The sequence below is a fragment of the Antedon mediterranea genome, chromosome 9, assembly GCF_964355755.1.
Source record: "Antedon mediterranea chromosome 9, ecAntMedi1.1, whole genome shotgun sequence".
Taxonomy (NCBI): domain Eukaryota; kingdom Metazoa; phylum Echinodermata; class Crinoidea; order Comatulida; family Antedonidae; genus Antedon; species Antedon mediterranea.
In genome coordinates, this window is record NC_092678.1 from 3,341,620 (window position 1) to 3,364,550 (window position 22,931).

The 22,931-nt window shown below is 34.8% G+C and overlaps 2 protein-coding genes and 1 long non-coding RNA gene across 3 annotated transcripts in view; all 3 read right to left on the bottom strand.

Annotated features, from left to right (window-relative positions):
• Window positions 1–1,685, bottom strand: part of LOC140059059 (dynein axonemal heavy chain 3-like) — a 62,020-nt gene extending 60,335 nt beyond the window's left edge. The window contains exon 1 of the mRNA XM_072104876.1: window positions 1,351–1,685. Coding sequence (XP_071960977.1) covers window positions 1,351–1,374 — 24 coding nt within the window. The 5' untranslated portion in view covers window positions 1,375–1,685. The remainder of the gene's footprint in view (window positions 1–1,350) is intronic.
• A 213-nt stretch (window positions 1,686–1,898) lies between these two features.
• Window positions 1,899–3,571, bottom strand: LOC140058873 (uncharacterized). Its single transcript, XR_011847068.1, has 3 exons — window positions 3,434–3,571; window positions 3,028–3,129; window positions 1,899–2,866 (listed from the first exon to the last, which is right to left on the bottom strand). It is a non-coding gene; the product is annotated as an uncharacterized lncRNA (long non-coding RNA).
• Window positions 3,572–14,394: 10,823 nt separating this feature from the next.
• Window positions 14,395–21,258, bottom strand: LOC140058717 (probable ATP-dependent RNA helicase DDX20). The gene is made up of 8 exons (XM_072104432.1): window positions 20,977–21,258; window positions 20,041–20,304; window positions 19,494–19,605; window positions 18,976–19,118; window positions 18,407–18,545; window positions 18,048–18,189; window positions 17,606–17,813; window positions 14,395–17,005 (listed from the first exon to the last, which is right to left on the bottom strand). The coding sequence occupies exons 1-8, from the start codon at window positions 21,173–21,175 to the stop codon at window positions 15,189–15,191; spliced, it is 3,024 nt and encodes a 1,007-aa protein (XP_071960533.1). The 5' UTR covers window positions 21,176–21,258; the 3' UTR covers window positions 14,395–15,188.
• Window positions 21,259–22,931: the final 1,673 nt, after the last annotated feature.

The following is a 22,931-nucleotide window of genomic DNA, read 5'->3' on the forward strand; positions in this document are numbered from 1 at the left end:
TGGTTATGATGCTTGGTGGTTATGATGCTTGGCTACCAATCTAAGGGTCCTGGGTTCAAGTCCTGTCATATGTCAGGGTTTTTTTCTCATGACAATTTACAACTCCACTCCCAAAGACTTAATAATAAGTCTTTGTTTATGTAGAGCATCTTGTGTATATGTTTGTCTTGTGAATGGGATTGCCACCTTTGAGAAGGATAGTGAATGAATTCACTTGTGGTAATCCTTGGCAATTTGCCTAAAATGAGAATTAAAAAAAAAAAAAAAAAAAACATAACATAAAATAAAATGGTTAAAATTGTTAAGTAGATATATATTGTATACAATAGCTCAAAACAAAAACCTGTCTTTAAATAAAAATAGTTTATGTAAAATTAAGTTATTACTTGTAAAAACATACTTATTTCTTTATTAACATTACTTTTAAAATATGGCCTTTAGAATGTAAACATTAAAGTAGGATTATAATACTGTGTGATGTGTAAACTAGCATTGCGTATTTGTTGTCAGTGTGATCGTAACTTAAGTAAATGTTGTTTATCTTATCCAATCAATGATAGGCTTATGGTCATGTAGACATAAGATTAAGTTGCACACACTTAAAAATACAGTAATTGAAAAGATGTTTAACAGTGGTCAGTTGCAAGTGTTTTAGGTCTCTGAGTATTAACCGCCTTAATGTCAACCTGAAATTAAACTCTGTATAAAAATGCACTAGCGCTTAAATTACAAATCACACTGCCTTGTCCAATGTGAACCTGGAACTAAACTCTGAAAGTGTATTAATGCTTAGAGCTTTTAAAAATAATGAAACATACAGTACACATTTTACCACTAACATTCCGAATACCAGATTTATGAAAACCACAGATATTTAGGGACAGTTCAATTGTGCATTGAGTTCCAAAAAATGCCTCAACATGGACTTAACAGGGAGGTTATAACATTTGAGAAAAGCCCTGGTTTGTACCACTACTTTCTATACAAAAGGGGGTTCTGATTCTGAATAAAAATAATGGGGTTATTCATTGTCAGTGTCACCCTGTCACTGTATTCGGGGGTATAAGACTTCACAGTCACTTACGATACTGTGTGGGGATGAATGTTTTAAATTGGATATAGACAGTGCAAAAGTAAAGTAGCGCCAATGTTGCTGGAAAGGTTAATTTAAATAAACTATATAAATTTCAAACCCGGAGGTACGCTTTAAATTATCCTATAGTAGGGCCTACACAATTTTTGTATAGCATAAATACAGTAGCATAATATTAAATATACTTTTTGTACCTCAAATGAACAATTAAATTACAAAATAAGTAAATAAAATATAGTAATACAATTGATACTCACATCTTGTTGTGTACGTCTCGACATTTTGATAAATTCTGTATTTGTAGGCCTAGATTGTCTTAAGTTTCCAAGTTAAGTTTGGCCTACATTATGCCTCTGGACAGGGCTACATAGGTGCAGCTTACCACACCACTGTGAGTTCGGTCACTGTGAGTTCTTACTCGTACCGTACACATGGACAACAAACACAAATATTTCCCCACTAAAACGAATATTGTACAAATACGACTTTCAGATAAATATCATAATAATCATTACATCTCGAGTCTAGTTTATGTCATTTTACAAACTTCTAGAATGTTGCATTAGAAAGTTCCAATACAAGTCTGCTTTGATTTTAGTAGCTAACACCTTGTATTGTATTGCTAAGGAAGTATATAGAGGGCGCTATATCATTTTATACTATAATACACAGTTATCATAGTATTTGTGCTTTAATGGCTGTTTGCATGAAATCTGCTTTTCAGCCTGCTTTTTATAAAACATTTTAGCAGTCTGCCATCGAAAGCTGTCTAAATCATTCTTTACAAAATGAATACAAAAAAACATATTGCAACACAATTTATTTATTACAACAGATTGTAAATAAAAATATTTCATTAAATATACACCATCACATAAACATTAAAAAGGTACAGAATCTTTCCTGTTAAAATAGAGTTCAGTTGTTGATTAAACTAATCCTCAAGCAAAGCCTCCTCATCAGTGATGAGTTTAAAACTCTACTATCATTTTTTCTAATACAAAAAACTGAAAATTATTCTGTAGAAAGAACAAATATGAAGAAACATTTTTTAATTCATTTCTCAGTATTTTACAATTAAATTGGTTAATACAAATGTGTAATTAATACTATTTCTAAACCTCTGTCAACACTATGAAACTAGTTTGTCGAGAAGTGTGATATACCCAAATATGTTAGTGATATGACATCATCGTGTCCTTATATGGGCACATCACATTTTTTTGTCTGGTAAAATTTGATAATGTAGGTTAAATCCTAAAATCAAGGTTACGTTTTCAATTTTAATTGATTCACAATTTTTAATGAATCAAATTCTTTTTTTTACTGTAAAATGATCACTTTATGATTTAAAAATAAATTGTAAATATGTAAGTATGACAAAACAAATGGATGGAGCTACAGTGAGAAAAAGAAGTCATCTAAGAATCAAATTTAGAATATTCTTAGTGTGAATAATATGTTCGATAACATAATCTAAAATGCAGCATTTAGCAGAAATTTAATCCCTGAAGCTCTAATAAGTAGTATTATATAATAATTTATTCTATTATTTTACATATATCTACATAATCGGTAAAATTTCTTCATGTTTGCTGTTCTGTACTATAAGTTTTTTCTCCGTAAAAATTTAGTTTGAATGGCTGTATAATTCATTATACTCTGGCGGCGGAGCGCTAGGCACCACATCAGTTGACTGGGCCGGGGTAGCAATGTACGTGGTTTGTGTGGGCTCTGAACACATTGGTGCACCGTGACCTTTGGTCTTCTTACCTGAAAGAAAAATATCAAATATAATATTAAGTATAAAAAGCTTTATTTTATTTGAGAAAAACTATTAGCAGTATTACACTTTATGAAATTTGGTTTATGTATGTAGGAATATAACAGGAATTGGAGGGTGCATGGGTAATATTAATTGGGGTTCAATTTACCCGTCTTTAGGACGCAACCGGAGGATGAGGCGGTAGTTTGCTTCTCATCAGAATCGGATCCTTTGACGGCTTTGGTGACCTTATTCTTCACGTAGCCCACCGCTGTTGATAAAACCAAATTGACACATATTATTACATAGGCCTACGATAATCAATAGTTTTTATTACTCCACAATGCTGTGGTTTTATTATTATATATAGCCTAGATAGTACAACAATAAAGTCACCTTTAATACTACCCAAATATCATTAGGCCTAGGCCAACAACTTAACCCTTTTAAAGCTCACTCTGCAGCCCAATTCCGTGTACTTAATTAACCCACTAAGGGCTCTAAACAAAGACCAGATAGGCCTAAACAAAAAGTCATTATTTATACTATTATATTTTGTTTACAAACAAACTTACCATCAATTATTAGTCACACCATCTTCTTTAAACAGTTTTACCCAATTTACAGGGTTTATTTTCGTTTAATTATATTAAAAATAGCTTGTTTTATGAGGTGCAAATTATGTGCTAAGTGACTACTCAGCATCAGATGACGTAAGATAAACAAACTCTGCTGCCCTCTATGTTTTTAATTTGCAAAGCTTAAAGGGTGACTCCGGGTTTAAAATTTGTGAAATTAAAAAAAAAACAAACTTGTGTTTAGTTTTGATTTAAGTATTTTTATTTACATATTACAAATTAAAAAAAATTGCAAAGTTTGGCACTCGAATCAATAAAAAAAAGTTTAGGATGATAAAAAATAAACTAAAAAAAACATCGGGAAAACAATCTTATAATATTGAATAGAGTATTGCACACTTCGATAATGGGGACATATCTAACTATGTACACTCTAAATCTTTGTGACAAAAATTGATTAAGAAAATAAATAAAGAACATTGAATATTCACAAACTTATTATTATTATACAACTCTTCATTAATATGTTTTCCAAAAAGAAAGTTTTATTTTCTGTACAGTTCAACAAAAATGTCACTAGCAGGATTTGTACCAGCGACCTCTCACTAACAAGGTGTGTGTCATACCGTAAAACCATATTCCATTGTTCAGTACTCAGTGTATATTATAGTCTTTAAGCACAAATAATTGTGTCATCCATCTTGTAAGCTGTGTGTTGATCTCTCCTCCACAGCGATTTGTCTATATCTTCACTGTTACTGTTTCTATCTACGACAACGATAACATCTTCATATTTTGGTGGCGGTGGCTCCGTCACCTGATTACCAGATCTCGGTCTCAACACGACTTGTTCATACGACGGTGGACGATCATGATACAGTTGGTTTCTGTGATTGACACTCTGGTCGGGATAATTTCCTGGCCATGCTTTAAAAAATATAATTATAACAAATCATTAAAATATTCAAAGTATCAAAACATGTTTGTCAAATTGCTTTTTATCAACATAATAAAAGTTATATATAAAAAAGTAAAGCAAGTCATAAAACTTCATCGTGTTTAAAAGAGCGCTCACTTCTTTTCTACGTGTACGATTATCTTCTGAGTTTAATATGATCTGGCCCCTCAGACAATAATCTTGAAATATCTATCTTCATTTGTAATTTTGATGACGTCATCGTTTAAAAAATTGGAATAAAAGATGGGTCTCGTAATTTCATCTATAGTACACTGTATAAATTACATACTGTATATTTTTTATATTTTTAATTATTCTTATACCGTCACGTCTCTCCCAAAATTTTGATTTTATTCTTTGAATTGATGCTTATTAAAAACAAAAATATTGGTACAGTTTTAGAGACTGTATTACAGGTAATGTACAACTAGAGAGCTAAATGACATATTACATCTCCATACTAGTGGATTGCTTTTGTTTAGTTGTATTAGCTGTTAGACATACATTTTCTTTTGCACTTGTAAATCATGTAGATTATTATCAGCAGACAAACTGGAACGATCATTGTCAATAGGTACTGTGTCTTGCTACCAGAAACAGCAGTAAGATTATTCACTGAAATATAAAAACAATGTTATATAAAAAATATATATATTTAAACAAAGTCTATTTTTTTAATGATAAATGTTGCAAACATCTGCTTTTTTATTTGAAAAAAAGGTCTAAACTATTAGAGGCATATATGATAATGTATAAAGTTTGGTTCACCCTAGGACGTAATGCAACGTAAGCAATTTAACCAATCACAAGTAATAGATTATCCAAATTTTTACTGGTGATTGGTGAATTCGCTTGCGTGATGTGCCAATATACAGACATGATGATGTCATATCACTACCATATTTGGGTATATCACTACCATGGTATATCACTACCATATTTGGGCACATCACACTAGTTCGATAGTGTAGACAGAGCTTTAGTCTTGATGCAGACCTCACCTTCAACCTGTTTCTGGATGCAGAATTCACCAGTATAAAGTGGCGGACAGTGACAGTAATAGCCATCTTGTGAATGGTAACACGTTCCTCCATTAAAACAGTGGTTCTGCAGAGGGCATTCATTTATTGTTCCTGTAAAATCTAATGGAAGAGAAAGAGGATTAACATTCAGTAATCAATGTCAAATCTTGCCATTAAGCAGAACTCCAAACACTTTAGTTTAAGTGAGTGAGTGGCCAAGAGTTTAAGTGAGTGAGTGGTCGAGAGAGCGGAACCCTAATATGTAGGCATAACATTGGCAAGCGATTAAGGCTCACTCGCTTCATTGTTCTTATCGGATAAGGCTATAAACCGTAGGTCCAGTGTACACATCCAGCTCATGTGAGAGAGATGGTGCAAGACCTGTCTGTGGAATTTACTTGTTTTCTCATTGCCTCGTCTTTTGAGTGAAGCATAAACCACAGTTGGTTTTATGTACATACAATGCACATGGAAAGAGTTTGGGATTGTCTCTCAGTGTGCTGATCATGGCTCCACACTGAGAGAACGGTCTTGTACTAAAGAGTTCATTTAGTGTGGCTCCACACTGAGAGAACGGTCTTGTACTAAAGAGTTCATTTAGTGTGGCTCCACACTGAGAGAGCGGTCTTGTACTAAAGAGTTCATTTAGTGTGGCTCCACACTGAGAGAACGGTCTTGTACTAAAGAGTTCATTTAGTGTGGCTCTACACTGAGAGAACGGTCTTGTACTAAAGAGTTCATTTAGTGTGGCTCTACACTGAGAGAACGGTCTTGTACTAAAGAGTTCATTTAGTGTGGCTCCACACTGAGAGAACGGTCTTGTACTAAAGAGTTCATTTAGTGTGGCTCCACACTGAGAGAACGGTCTTGTACTAAAGAGTTCATTTAGTGTGGCTCTACACTGAGAGAGCGGTCTTGTACTAAAGAGTTCATTTAGTGTGGCTCCACACTGAGAGAACGGTCTTGTACTAAAGAGTTCATTTAGTGTGGCTCCACACTGAGAGAACGGTCTTGTACTAAAGAGTTCATTTAGTGTGGCTCCACACTGAGAGAGCGGTCTTGTACTAAAGAGTTCATTTAGTGTGGCTCCACACTGAGAGAACGGTCTTGTAATAAAGAGTTCATTTAGTGTGGCTCCACACTGAGAGAGCGGTCTTGTACTAAAGAGTTCATTTAGTGTGGCTCTACACTGAGAGAACGGTCTTGTACTAAAGAGTTCATTTAGTGTGGCTCCACACTGAGAGAACGGTCTTGTACTAAAGAGTTCATTTAGTGTGGCTCCACACTGAGAGAACGGTCTTGTACTAAAGAGTTCATTTAGTGTGGCTCTACACTGAGAGAGCGGTCTTGTACTAAAGAGTTCATTTAGTGTGGCTCTACACTGAGAGAGCGGTCTTGTACTAAAGAGTTCATTTAGTGTGGCTCTACACTGAGAGAACGGTCTTGTACTAAAGAGTTCATTTAGTGTGGCTCTACACTGAGAGAACGGTCTTGTACTAAAGAGTTCATTTAGTGTGGCTCTACACTGAGAGAGCCGTCTTGTACTAAAGAGTTCATTTAGTGTGGCTCCACACTGAGAGAGCGGTCTTGTACTAAAGAGTTCATTTAGTGTGGCTCCACACTGAGAGAACGGTCTTGTACTAAAGAGTTCATTTAGTGTGGCTCCACACTGAGAGAACGGTCTTGTACTAAAGAGTTCATTTAGTGTGGCTCCACACTGAGAGAACGGTCTTGTACTAAAGAGTTCATTTAGTGTGGCTCCACAATGAGAGAGCGGTCTTGTACTAAAGAGTTCATTTAGTGTGGCTCCACACTGAGAGAGCGGTCTTGTACTAAAGAGTTCATTTAGTGTGGCTCCACACTGAGAGAACGGTCTTGTACTAAAGAGTTCATTTAGTGTGGCTCCACACTGAGAGAGCGGTCTTGTACTAAAGAGTTCATTTAGTGTGGCTCTACACTGAGAGAACGGTCTTGTACTAAAGAGTTCATTTAGTGTGGCTCCACACTGAGAGAACGGTCTTGTACTAAAGAGTTCATTTAGTGTGGCTCCACACTGAGAGAACGGTCTTGTACTAAAGAGTTCATTTAGTGTGGCTCTACACTGAGAGAGCGGTCCTGTACTAAAGAGTTCATTTAGTGTGGCTCTACACTGAGAGAGCGGTCTTGTACTAAAGAGTTCATTTAGTGTGGCTCTACACTGAGAGAACGGTCTTGTACTAAAGAGTTCATTTAGTGTGGCTCTACACTGAGAGAACGGTCTTGTACTAAAAAGTTCATTTAGTGTGGCTCTACACTGAGAGAGCCGTCTTGTACTAAAGAGTTCATTTAGTGTGGCTCCACACTGAGAGAGCGGTCTTGTACTAAAGAGTTCATTTAGTGTGGCTCCACACTGAGAGAACGGTCTTGTACTAAAGAGTTCATTTAGTGTGGCTCCACACTGAGAGAACGGTCTTGTACTAAAGAGTTCATTTAGTGTGGCTCCACACTGAGAGAACGGTCTTGTACTAAAGAGTTCATTTAGTGTGGCTCCACAATGAGAGAGCGGTCTTGTACTAAAGAGTTCATTTAGTGTGGCTCCACACTGAGAGAGCGGTCTTGTACTAAAGAGTTCATTTAGTGTGGCTCTACACTGAGAGAACGGTCTTGTACTAAAGAGTTCATTTAGTGTGGCTCCACACTGAGAGAGCGGTCTTGTACTAAAGAGTTCATTTAGTGTGGCTCCACACTGAGAGAACGGTCTTGTACTAAAGAGTTCATTTAGTGTGGCTCTACACTGAGAGAACGGTCTTGTACTAAAGAGTTCATTTAGTGTGGCTCCACACTGAGAGAACGGTCTTGTACTAAAGAGTTCATTTAGTGTGGCTCCACACTGAGAGAACGGTCTTGTACTAAAGAGTTCATTTAGTGTGGCTCTACACTGAGAGAACGGTCTTGTACTAAAGAGTTCATTTAGTGTGGCTCTACACTGAGAGAGCGGTCTTGTACTAAAGAGTTCATTTAGTGTGGCTCCACACTGAGAGAACGGTCTTGTACTAAAGAGTTCATTTAGTGTGGCTCTACACTGAGAGAACGGTCTTGTACTAAAGAGTTCATTTAGTGTGGCTCTACACTGAGAGAGCGGTCTTGTACTAAAGAGTTCATTTAGTGTGGCTCCACACTGAGAGAACGGTCTTGTACTAAAGAGTTCATTTAGTGTGGCTCTACACTGAGAGAACGGTCTTGTACTAAAGAGTTCATTTAGTGTGGCTCCACACTGAGAGAACGGTCTTGTACTAAAGAGTTCATTTAGTGTGGCTCCACACTGAGAGAGCGGTCTTGTACTAAAGAGTTCATTTAGTGTGGCTCTACACTGAGAGAGCGGTCTTGTACTAAAGAGTTCATTTAGTGTGGCTCTACACTGAGAGAGCGGTCTTGTACTAAAGAGTTCATTTAGTGTGGCTCTACACTGAGAGAGCGGTCTTGTACTAAAGAGTTCATTTAGTGTGGCTCCACACTGAGAGAACGGTCTTGTACTAAAGAGTTCATTTAGTGTGGCTCTACACTGAGAGAACGGTCTTGTACTAAAGAGTTCATTTAGTGTGGCTCCACACTGAGAGAGCGGTCTTGTACTAAAGAGTTCATTTGGTTTTAAGAATAAAAATAACAATAGAATGTTTTACCGTTTACTTTGATAAATTCACAAGTTCGTCCGTAGTAGTCATCGGGACAGACACAGAATGGAGTGGCGTAGATTGTGTCTCGGCAAGTACCTCCATTCTCACAGTACATGTCATGACACCCTAGTATGTATCAAATTAAATATATAAATTGAAAAAAATAGTATAAATTCATCAGCTGTAGCTATTGTCAAAATTTTTAACATACAAAATAGATTTAGTGTCGATACAATGCATTTGGTTTCACAGCCTTGTTATATTAAGTACTTACCATTCGAGCGTGTGCATCCAAGTGCAAAATATCCCGGAGCACATTGGCAACGAAACTGACCATTGGTCAAGGCCTGGCAGGTACCACCATTGGAACATGTCACTCCTTGACAGGCTGTTAAATCTAGAAAAAAAAAACCAAAGAAATATATTACCATACCACTTTGGTTTGAGCCTAGCCCTCTTAAACAGAAAAGTAGTGTCAAAGCATTTATGTACATTTTAAAAATTTGGTCTTAATATTTGGAGGCGGGCGTAGTGTATCTGTCAGTACAGTACTATGTTTGGTAAAATATAATTTTATTTCAAAATCATATGTACTGTAAAGGGCATGCAAGTACATACCATTCTCCATACCAAATTCAAACACACCCTCTATTCCATGAGGCGATTCCTTCAAATCCTGGGAGCGTATACGCATGTACAGGTTGTTCTTTTTTGAGTTGATAGTGAAGTTACGCTGTAGGTTTGTAGTGAGCCAATTGCCTTCGAGAAGGATGGGAGATTTAGAGGTCAAGCCATCAAGAACTTGTATGTATAGGATTATGCTGTCAATTGAACCTATGAAGAAAGAAAAACATTTTTAATAAGGTCGAGTCAAGTTGCTAAGCAGGTCAAGACTGGCACAGGGCCAAGGCTCTCCTCAACTGGTGGTAGAATAAGTCTTCCTGGGTGAGGATTGCACTTTAAAGAACCTAGCACATCTTACAAAATCGTAGAGGGTTACCCCAGTGTACTGGTCATTCCATCTCAGCTCGTTGTTTGAGGAAGGCAATGTAGGACCTAATCCAAGTTTCCTAAATTGAAGGATGTTTGTTGTGGGTTAGAGTCCCATGCACGATTTATAGTACTTGCAATGGTTTTGAAAAATGTTCTAAATGAAACTTACTGGGCTCCTTGTGTAACACTACTTCAACCATTAATGCAGTTTATGGCTGTAAAATCATTGTTGTACCATAATTAGGATATACTTACTGATGTCAACATCAATGAATAGAGTGAGGATGTGATCAGCACTAAATAACCACAACACATCAAAGTCTTCTTTGTACTGGCGTATTGGAAAGCTAACCGGCGTTTCTAAATTCTCTGAAGTCATGACTGTTTCAACTGAAAAAGAAAACCGTATCAAATATATTAATCCATAAAAAAAACTAGCCAAGTACATGTTAAATTTACCTTTTTTTATTTAAAATATAAACTGGTCATAATTACAGTATGATAAGACAAACAAATTGTTAGTAAGGGAACCAACAAGAGTGGGGTAAGTGTCATTAATTATCAATGCACAATGTAGAAAAGAATTTACCCTGACATACCATAACACATAATAAATAGCTTGACGCCAATGGGAACCTCGCTAAAATACAAATTAATTAAGGAGAGTTATGATATTGGAGAATGTAATAAAATACTGTACATGATATCAAGCTGGGAAATAACCTCTTCATATGAAATAACTTAACGCTTAAAGAGCATAAGGTAACCACAATAAAAAACAGCTATTCAAAACAGCCTTAAGCTCTGTCTACACTATCAAACTAGTTTGACATACAAAGTGTGATGGGCCTAAATATGGTAGTGATATGTCCAAATATTGTAGTGATATGACATTATCGTGTTGATATATGGGCACATCACATTTTTTTGTCGCATAAAGTTTGATAGACAGACAGAGCTTTAGCCTAGAATAAACCACAATCTAGATATACTTACCCACCGTATTGCTAACTTGTACATGAGGGGGCATAGACTTGTAACTTGCACGAAACCCAGAATATTCATATCCCAAGTATTCCGATCCTACAATGTATTCAATGTACATCATTTCGGATGAAACAAATTCCAGAGGTCTTTCAGAATTTATTCTATATTCTCCAAGCAAAGGGAAACTTGCATTTTCACCATCATACACCTATAGGGAAAACGTATGATATAATATTAATTAATTATTAATTAATTAATTCACATCATGCTCTAAAATGAGATACCATCCAATGCCTGCATGCAGACTAAAAGGCTAAACAGATGAGCGGTAACAGTAACAACAATATAGAATCTATGTTATTTCTTATGACCATTTACACACAACGCACACGAATGGCCAGGATAGATACAGGATTCTGTGTCCGACAAGCTACGCAGTTTTCCCGGTTGTCTGTGTAAATTGGCCTTAAGGGTATGTTCAGACCTATATAGTTATGATATTGTATAATAAACCGATACAACATTTTAATCTGTATCTTAACAACTCAGAATCACTCAACTAATGTATTCATTGTTTGGTTGGTGATTTCGTTGAAACTCGTAAAATGTGTCTTACGCTAATCTCTACCTTGAGCTTTTGCATAAAACTTGAGGCCAATGTTGTAGCATTTTTTTAGTTCAGATTGATACTAAACAATTACACTGTAGGTGTGAACAGGTCCTAACCTACAGTACCTTGATTTAGGTGTGAACAGGTCCTAACCTACAGTACTTTGTTTTTGGTGTTAACCGGTCTTAACCTACAGTACTTTGGTTTAGGTGTGAACAGGTGCTAACCTGTACTTTGATTTTAAGTGTGAACAGGTGCTAACCTACCTTTATTACATCATTCTTCTCACAGTCTATATCACCTTTACAGACTGTTAAGAAGTCATCAAATATCAAGTAAATCTGCCAATTTTCCAGGTGTGATTTTAGTCGATATGTACAGGTGTAAGGTCCAGGTGGTCGCACAAGAGGAAAATCTGGAGATTGAATCGTTTTCTTGCTCGATTCTGTTGTCAACTGTGTGGTCTGCGTACAAGCTGTGGACAAAAAGGAAAATGATTTTTGTTAACTGAAATTTTATTCATATATGCTTATTTTAAACTGAATAGCAAGAACAAAAATTGTAATAAACAATGCAGGCAGGTGTGAAGGTTCATTCTTTAATTGTAAAGCTATAACATTTCATGTTGCTATAGAAACAAGGGGTTGTCACTGTAACATCAATTAATGTGGAGAAGCACACCTGTCGTCGTGGCAACCTTCAAACTCGACTCAACGAAAGAAGGTTACAAATCAGTAAGCAATGCCAAATACACGGATAGAGTAAACATGAAAACCCAATCAAGCAGATCAAGATTATCATGTATATTATTTGTCTTCTTAAGAACGCAATTCTTCTCAATGTCTCTGTAATTCATACTTTTAAATTACGGACATAAATTTTAATATCATATAAATCAATGAATACTTTTTACAATATGCATTTATTTTTATGTCTCAATATTCTGAATAGTTACCAAGAAATGAAAGTTACAAAGTTACTTACGATTTCCAAAGACAATAGCCAAGTACACGCTGAACCATAGTAACACGAGCATTGTGATGGCATTGACAAAACTCTGATAACTGGAGATATACGGATGATGTAGTTTAATGATGTAAATTATAAATGAATGGTGAAAAAATATGATTAAATTTTCGATATGCGTGATGTAAATAAAAAGTCTTACAATAATAAAAGGAGTATATTAGGATTTGTTAATGGTTTTAAATATTTATAATAATAATTCTAGAGAGAGAATTCAAGAATTTAAATAGTTTTTTGATGATGTTTATGATAGACAGGTTCATACAAATCTGAAATTAGAAAAGAACAATTACAAAAGATAAACAAGAAATGAAGAGGTTTTAAATTGATTAGCATTACACAAGGTCAGGGGTCATGATATCAATCAGCAGTCTAATTTAGTTTGTTTTAAGGCTACTATATGCATTAATACAAAATTAATACATGCAATGAATGACAGAACATCAATTTGTCTGTATTTATAGTCTGAAATTGAGAGTTTACTGTAATTAATCAAACGCTAGCAATTTCAAATGTAAAACAAACTATTTTTGCATATATTATGCATGATTGATATACAAATGAATGTAAGGTAATGATGATATAAATAATAATATTATAATATAGATTATTAATGTATACAAATGTTAAATTAAGTTTAGGAAAATCTAATTCAGTGTTTATTAGGCAGAATTAGAAGTATGGATCAATATATATCATACAAATGCCATTAATCCACCAGAAACATAAACACAAAAAAATATTCAATAATATTCAAAGAACTCATCTTTTAGGACACTCCTATTCAGGGGACAATTAGTTGTGTCCCGTGGGTGTCCCCTGAATAGAGATTCCACTGTATACAATAAGCTAAAATTAATTTTAATATTTTAAAGATACAGTCATGATTCAATGATCTTTATTGATCATCATCATTGGTCATTATCATAATAACAATATTTCCATAGGCTATCTATGAAACGTATCAAGTAATAGTGAACTAATTTAATATGTAAACACTATTTAAGAAAACAAACATACCCGTGTTGCTGTTTATTCTTCCTGTTACTGTACAGCAATCGATTAACCATTCCAATATTCTAAAGACACTAAACATAAACACCAATTTCAATTAAGATTCTCTCATTACTAAAAAACAAAAACATCGATTTAGTATTATCTCAAGGAGATGGTAATGTCTCTAATCTAACTCTGCTTGTAGCTACGATTACACGTCACGCTTCAGTAACCATAATATGAATATGATACTTGTGACCGTTCAAGTGTGACTTGGGTCATTAATTATAATTTCGGAATAATTGTTTACTTTCAAAATAGATTTATTAAGTACAATATACTTTGTTAAATATGTAATTTAAAAAAAATACAATATTACGCTGTCGTCAAAAGTAACAATATATGTTACTAATTATATTAATTTTTTTTAAAATAATTTTCATTGACACCTGTAAAATTTAAAATAATCAATAACTTTTTAAAATAATATATGTCACACATACACCATAGGAATGGTCACACATTTCGAATAAATATCATATATAATGAATCCTGATATATCACAGACACAGCAGGCTATCAACCAGATACTAACTATGCCAACATAACAAATGTCAACCGGCAAATAGCATTGGAAAGTGTCATCTGTGATATATAGGAATTAACAGAATCAAATCAAGAAATTCTAAAGTAATTTGAGAAAGAAGAATTTTTTAACAATGCATAGCAATATTACAGGTACAGTGAATTAATTTTAAACTTAAAATGTTATATATAGTTTACTATGTAAATGATGTTGAATGCATGGCATGTGTAGAATGTGAATAGGAGGCTAGTGTGTTATAACAGGCTCTGCTAATATAATATGAACACTGCTATCAATATTAATTTATGATAATTAATATGTATATTATTACTGTAGTTAAATGACACAAGACATATTTGTGACAGATAATGTTGATTTAATATCATAATCAGTTTTACCATTATTAATATCATGATTAACATATATGCATAATATTAACAAAGATTGGATTAATTGAGGTCCTCCAAACACCATAATTTCCTCCAGAAAAGGTCAAATTAAAGGTGACTGTATTGGGATAGTTGACTCCAATAAAATTTCAGTGAAATATAAAACAACATAACAGTCATTGATTATTACTAATGATATAATTATGTTTAAGTTCAAATTGTGACACACAAAATTAACAACAGACGAATACATTACAAAACAGATAAAAAAAAATCAATCATAAAACTTATAAACCTGTCTTATTTTATTACAATAATTGAAAATAATACGTTATTTTTTCTTTCTTTTTGGGATGCATTATATTATTTAGTTAGACAAGAATATATTATTTTTAACTGTAAAACAATATTACTTATCAATATGGTCTTAGGTGTAATTACTGTATAATAATTAGTAATTTTAATTTTTGTGGGCATTTAATGCATTGATGTGATTCTTTGCAAGGGCATATCATCTTCTGTATATTAAGGGTTAGGAATGCGGGTCATAAGGATTTTGATAAAATGAATTGTATAGATGCCAATATGGTGCATTCCAATAATATGGCCCTGTGTACCACCAGTTAGTATTATAGAAGGGTGATCCATAATATTGACCCATGTGGCTCATTTGATGCTGAAAGGAGCCTGAATTATCATAGTTATAATACGATTGGTAGTCACTATAGTTATAATAAGACGAGTTATTATAATATGAAAGGTTGTAGTCATGTGATCTATCATGTGATGTGTGAGGGTCACCAGAATATCCATATGCATAGTCATGTGATATGTGAGGGTCACCAGAATATCCATATGAATAAGAATCCATGTTACTATTGTTATTATATAAAGGATACATATTATTATAGTAGTCGTAATATGCAGATGTATCACAAATTCCATCATCCGTTAGTTTAGTATTTTTTTTCCTTCTTTGTTTTCTTTTGTTTCTCAACATTTCTTTGTTTTCATCCTCATCAATACTTGTTCCATTCGTTTCTGACATTTGGTAATATGTTTTCACTTCACTGTTTTCTGATTTTTCCTTTCTTTGTTCGCTACTCAATTTAGAATACTTTGCGCCGATCTGGACAACTACTCCATCTTTAACAATAAAAATATCGCTTTCCGATTTGTCGCCCTCTTCAAAACATTCATCCTTTTCAGAAGTGCCATCATCAGTGATATTGGTAGACTGTTGGTCACTATAATGCGATTCCACATCAATGCTAGTTTCAACTGATTGTTCTTCCCATTTTAGCTCACTTTCTTCATCCAGAATCTCAATTTCTTCTTCTTTCCTCCGAAACACGGTATTTCCAGTAGAATCAACAGACATCCTTGAAATGTTGTCAGCATCTACATTTTTCTGACAAAAGTCAGCTTTAGGTTCCTTTTCCACAATTGTATTATCTGTAGTTTCTTTTAACTTTATAGAATGAAATAATTGATCGCTTTGCTCTGTTTCGTATACAGAAGAATTGAATTCACTGCAAACATAAGGTATAACAGATTCCTTTGAAAATGATTTAGTTTTTTCTTTATTCAACAAAGTAAGATTTGCTTTATAAGTTTGTTCTTCCAAAGGTAACATACATTCTTCAATTTTATCTTCTCTGTATTCCTTCTGAAGTAAACAAGGACCAGGGGACTCTTCAACAAATAAATTATTTTCAGTAGTTTCGTTCATGATATGAAAGTTATCATTCAAATTAATTTCTTCTGATTGATTCTCATTGGTTTCTATGTCACAATGCTCCAAAATAATACTTTTCTTAGAATTAGCTTCTTGAAGTTCTGAATAATCATTGTTTTTTATATAGGAGTTACAGCTAGTATTCTCAATCACTGTATTTCCAATCTCACCTGTACTTAAAAAATGTCTAAAGTCTTTCACAGCATCTGCAAACGACCATTTTGGAGATCTTCTCAAGCCTAAAGTTTCTTTTAATGATGGTATCTCAGAGGTTATGATACTAAAAACGGAATTTGGGTCAATTGTCTGACAGCCTTTATCTAACATTACTTTCTGTAACGTTGATATCTTCCGGATAGCACCAGTATTGGACCTAATTTTATCCAAATGAATCATTGTGTCATTTGCCAGAAAAGAATCGTGTCCGTTAAAAGAGGTTGCAGAATCTTCGGAAATTATGCGGGATGGTGATGCACTTCCTTTTGACGTTGTACTGAGCTGTTTTAAGGTCACTGCTTTTTCTACACATTTTTGTGTTGTAGTAGATGCACCGTCTGTCTTTATAGCAGCAACTCCAACATTTGGACTTAAAAGGTCAGAGGGCACTGGATCTGAAAGAACAACAAAGAAACTTAAGATCAGAACCTCCACATAAGAGCACAATTTGGCACTTCTACTTTACTTTAAATTCTTTGAGGAAATATGTAAAATACTATAGTGTTACAATCCTTGATATCGTAGATAACTTTATGATGACGAGGCAAATATTAGAATTATGGAGACATTGTGCTCATACAAAGAACTTGTCAATTTCATCATAGTTCTAGATGGCAAACCAACACTAGTAAACTTTAAAGCAACATTTGCAACATACAATGTGTATTAATTCATATAGAGCAAATCCCATATAGATATGTTTAAAAGACTTTATTACCCCGGTTATTTTTAACAAGCCAGTTATCAGCGAAGTTGGTGCTTCGACCTAAGCAGGTAACCATTTGTACACCTGTATACTAAGTATGGACTAGATTGATCAGACAATTGTGGAGGCACTTTGGAATAATGTAAAGCTCTGTCAACACTATCAAACTTTATGGGACAAAAAAATGTGATGTGCCCATATATGGACCTGATGATGTCATATCACTACCATATTTTGTCAAACTAGTTTGATAGTGTAGACAGAGTTTAAGAATCATTTGTGAGCTAACCTGGTAATGGGCGAATAGGTACATGACACTCTTTCTGGATGCTGTGAAGCAAGAGTTCTTCTCTACCGAAACTAGCGAGTGTTATTGAAGCGCCATAGGTTCCAAATCGTCCAGCTCTGCCAATGCGATGCATGTACGTTTTGACATCAACTGGTACATCCAGATTGATCACTAGGTTCACCTTCTCAGCGTCAATACCTCTTGCAGTCTGAAAGATCATAGTTTAACAAAATCTAAGCTGTAATTAGGCTATGAGGGCTCACTGGCCAAACCACCCAGAGGCCCCACAACATAACAGTCCCAATACTAACTAACCAGCATTGAAGGGCCTAGGAGTGCTAAATATTTTCAATTTTATTGCCAGAAATAACCACAACAATGACATTTAGAAAATGGACAATAGGTTAATAAATAGATATTGAACACAAATTTGATAGTTTACCAGATCAGTTGAAATGAGAACTCTGCATTCAAACTTCTTAAACGTTGACATTGCGTGAAGACGTTGTTTTTGTTCTAACCCTCCAGAGATGAACATACTCGGCCAACCTTTCTGACAAAGAATATCACAAAGGTTTTCAGCTCTAAAAAATTTAAAAATAATTAATATTCAGTATATCACCGGGCACTTTAGAATTCGAATTTGTGCCCAAATATGGCAGTGACATGCCCAAATATGGTAGTAATATGACATCATCATGACCATATATGGGCACATCAAATTGTTTTGTCACATAAAGTTTGATAGTGTAGACACATTTACTAATTTATTCCAGAATGAACAATACAAATAAATGTTACCTTGTATGCAAATTTGAGAAGATCAAGCACTGTTGAAAGGTCACATTAGACAAAAGGTCAATAAGATCATTGACCTTTAAAGCAAACGACTTATGAGGAAGATCATGAGATTCAACTAATTTGTAATACTGACGAATTCCTGAAAAAATGGAAAGTAAATATGAGTAACATTAGTGAAGAAATCAACATTTGAATTGTGCTAGGTGGGGCATCCAATCTAAATATACATAGATCACACACCCTGCCCCAATTTCAACATAGCACCCACTAACGAAACCTCTGGGTATCTGCAAGATTTTCACCACTAATAGACCAATATTAACATGATTTTAGCAGTAGGTAGGGGAATGAGCGTTAAGAGCTTGTTTTACAATTATGTGTAGGGTGGGTAGTTCCTTTCCATGCCGCCTTATCCTCCCTGGTATTTCCAACCAAGTACTCATTTACAGCTGAGTAGACTAAGAGTTGTTGGGAAATAAACCCGGGTCTTTCTGTATGACAGCCAAGTGCTGCCAGTAATCTGGTTGAAATGTTTTTATCAAGCATAAAAGAAAGCCAAGATATAATACCATGTAAAGCAATCTCTTTTGGGTTTAATCTCACGAAGGTTGCGTCTCTCATGTACGTTGTCAAGTGTTGCGCAAGGTATTCTGGGTAAGTTGCGGAGGCAGCCACAATCTGCTTGCTGTATGGCAGCTCATTATAAATCCAACTATAAAATCAAATAAAATGGGAAATTAAAGGCATTTGTATCCTCAAACTTGCAACTGAGGAAATTCGGATTCGGCCTCTACAGACCCACAGCAGCCAGCAGGCCTACCTCTCAAGATCAGAACACCGGGGACGATCCCCTGCTTTTTGTAATAGTGAACCAAGTTCTTTAACGTGCTCTGTTTTGTATTTCGACACAAGCTAATTATGTTAACAATAACAAAACAAACGATGATACAAGCTGTACCAGCTATTAATGATTTCAGTTGAAAAGTTAGCAATTTAAAATTTCGGGAAATTACAAGGTGGGATTATATCCGAGTATAAACGGTAGTTACTGTATATACAATATTTTAAAGTAGTGTTTTACACTTACTTGATTTGGCTTTGAAATTTGTCATCCAGTAGCTTATCAGCTTCATCTAGAATAAACAGTCTGATTGAGTCTGGAACCATCAAACCTGTTTCTATAAGCTGCTTTACACGTCCTATAATGAGCAATAAAAAAAAACATTTGTTTATGATTGATACTTTTATGAATATTCATTTGAAAATGTTCCACAAATTGGAAGTTAACATTTATAATATTGGATCTCCCAAGTTATTCAAAGGGAATATTTAAAATTTGTTCGGCCTCATATTAAGGCTTAAAAAGATTCTTGAACTACCTGTAAGTGCCTGTTTATTATAGATGGCGAAGACTTTTTGTAATAGACTGTCCTCTATATTATAGAGGGCAGTCAACATTTGTGAGTACCGTATTATGTGCTGGCAGATCTGTGCACCTTAGATTGGCAGTAAACGGAAGTACTGGTTTTTTCAAAAAATTTTTTTTTTATTTTTAGTTTCATGGTTTTTAACAAGCTCCTTGAGCACTTTGTGGATATGTGCAGTTTATAAATCTTATCTTATCTTAATCTCACCTGGGGTTCCAACTGCAATATGACATTTCTTCAAATTCTGTTTATCTGGACCAATCAGCGTCCCCCCGATAAACACATGACATTTGAGTTTCTCCATCACCTGACCAATGTCCAAGATGACCTGTTGTATCTGGACAGCAATCTCCCGTGTTGGTGCAAGGATAAGGACCTGCAAAGCATTGCTGGACATGTCTAACGATTCTAGAGCAATCACGGAAAATACACATGTTTTCCCTGTGCCTGACTTTGCTTGGATTATAAGATCTGAAAGAAATTCAGTTACCTTGTAAAATTAATGCACCTCAGGAGAGGTGCATCATTTACAAATGATGTATTTTCCCCCCGGGAGGTGCGACATTTACAAATGAACAAAGGTGTGTCAATGGTCGTCACTTTAGCACAAAAGACAGTCATGGTGCGCCAATGTTCTCTCTAAAAGTAAAAGGTCCATCATTAATTTTAAAATGGGTGCGTCATCGTCATGTAATAAAGGTAAGTTACTTTTTTGTTGCAGGGGTGGGGTGGTATGGTATGCACTTGCGTTGGTGTGCTATATAAAAAGGAAGAAAGGTCACCGTCATACGAGACGGATGGGGAAAAACCCCGGAAGCAGACTTGGGAGTTTTTTTTTTTTTAAACCAGGCACACAAATTTGTGGCGAAGGATTATCACATGGCCTATTAGTAGTATAGTAGGCCTAATATATAGTATATATGGTAGTAGGCTTATCATAGATGGTTAGGCCCGTCTCACTAGGCCTAGGCTAGGCTATATTATTAATTATTTTTTAGTGCAAAAAAAGTTATTAAAATTTTGAAAACAGCAGAATCAAAACATTTGACTCGAGACGTTGTTATATATAGTCTTAGTATATAGTCTTTGTGTTCGTTGTTGAAACATAATTTATACAAAACAACACGTTAGTCTTAGGCCTACCTAGTCCGCAGCGTCCAAGCGGGATGGCTTTCAGTTGAATAGGCGATGGCCTGTGAAAGCCCGTCCTTTGCAATCCTTCCAACACGGGCCTAGACAACAGCAATGAGGCGAAATCAACGTTGCTGTTTTCCTCATTTAGAACATCATCTGTCCTAGGCCGTATTGTTATATCATGTGCAGTTTTCATTCCAGTGTTCATCGATAATTATTATCACGAAAGTACCTAGTTAGGCCTCGTAGGCTAGGCCCCAGGCCTAGTTGAAAAACAAAAACAATGGCATGTCTCCATACACATGGCCGGCTAGAGAACGGGGAATTGAGAGAGTCCAATTTGGTCAAATTTTTAGCCTCAGGAGCAAGTCGTTTCTGATTGGTTGTAGCCATGGATTGAGTTCGCGTTTCTGATTGGTTGTAACCGTAGATTCGCGTTCGCATTTTTGATTGGTTGCAAGTATTTTAATTGTCAGATTACCGTAATTATTTGAATAAACGCCCTACTTTTGAATAAGTGTTATATTTTTTGTTTATATCTAGGGTGTATTTATTTGATTATACATGGTACTTCATCACCTAATTAACACCTCCCCTAAAAAAACCTTTAAGTTTAAGATGATATTAATGTGAATAAAAGTGGTGTTTATGCCACAAAAGAGAAAAAAAATCCCTTGGGAGTGGCCATTATATAAATTTTGCAAGGTCGTTCATGAACTCAATGTTCTTAATTAGTGTGGCCAAACATTATCCAACGAGATCTACTACAGCACCCCAGAACAAATGGCCGAGCAGACATTTTTGCAAACATTTAAATTGGCCATTAAGCCATTCATTTAATTTGAACTTTATTATTTGCATTGAAAGATAACTACAGGAAACTTGATATGAAACATAATTATGAACGATTGATGCAGTCACAGAACTCTAATTACATTTACTATTCATAAAACAGTAAGGGGGAATGCATGTTTAATGCTGCACCTTTGGCGTACCATATGATTCATTCTCTCTAATAAAACTTCTGTTGGAATGTATTTTACAAGATGAGTTTCTACACATCTCATACTGTTACATATATATATATATATATATATAAACTACTCAAACACTACTTTTCATATTATTTATTATATATACAACAGTTTAGTTCCAACAACCTAGTTTCAATATCAATAATATAGTGTGATATCCATTCAAATATACTGTATCTTTTTTAGATAGAAAAAGTAGACAAAGTTTATTGTGCCTCACATTTGTAGACCTCCATTCTTTTACCATTCAATTTATCAATAATTTTCTACATTCCAACCAAATAGTTATTTTACAGAAATTTAACGGCCTCATTTAAACAAAGTTTTACAATCTCTAAATTTACTACCTTTGTGTTTGTTATTATTACTATGGTGTTGATACACTTTAAAAATGCTCAACTTACTGTAGCCTGGTGTTGGCAGATGCTTCAGGCCTTAAATTTATTGGTTAATTACAGAATAGGATGTTGCAGAAAAAAATAATTTGCTTGTATATATTACTATGAACTTTCGTTGCTCAAGAGATTCATATGGCTCATCTGAACAAGCTACTGTTAGAAAAAATGAATGAATGAAATGTGGGAAACAAGGACATTTCGCAAAAGGAGAAGAAGGCAAAGTGTAAAATAGATGCTGGGTCACCATGTAACTTAAGTGATCAGCAATTATGGGAAGAGGTAAAGAGAAAGGGTTATATTACAAAAGTTTTGGACGTCAGTATAGGTTGTAGGATAGATAATGCAGAAAAACAGGCAATACAATTTTTTAAAATCATAAATCTTCTGTGGTACTATTCACCTCAGAACTCTTTTCACCAGAGGTGACAAGACTTTTGCAAATCAGAACATGCTACTTTCAAAACATAGGAATTGCCTCTTACAAGTTTGATCTTTCACAAATACAATAACCTGATGATGCATTAACGTTTAC

What these genes read in the sequence shown, in the direction of transcription:
- LOC140058717 (XM_072104432.1), bottom strand. Translation starts at nt 21,175, where the DNA reads ATGAACACTGGAATGAAAACTGCACATGATATAACAATACGGCCTAGG. An exon ending in AAATTTCAAAGCCAAATCAA is followed by an intron (nt 19,119 to 19,493) that starts GTAAGTGTAAAA and finishes TTGATTTTATAG; the next exon opens with TTGGATTTATAATGAGCTGC. An exon ending in TTCTCATTTCAACTGATCTG is followed by an intron (nt 17,814 to 18,047) that starts GTAAACTATCAA and finishes ATGATCTTTCAG; the next exon opens with ACTGCAAGAGGTATTGACGC.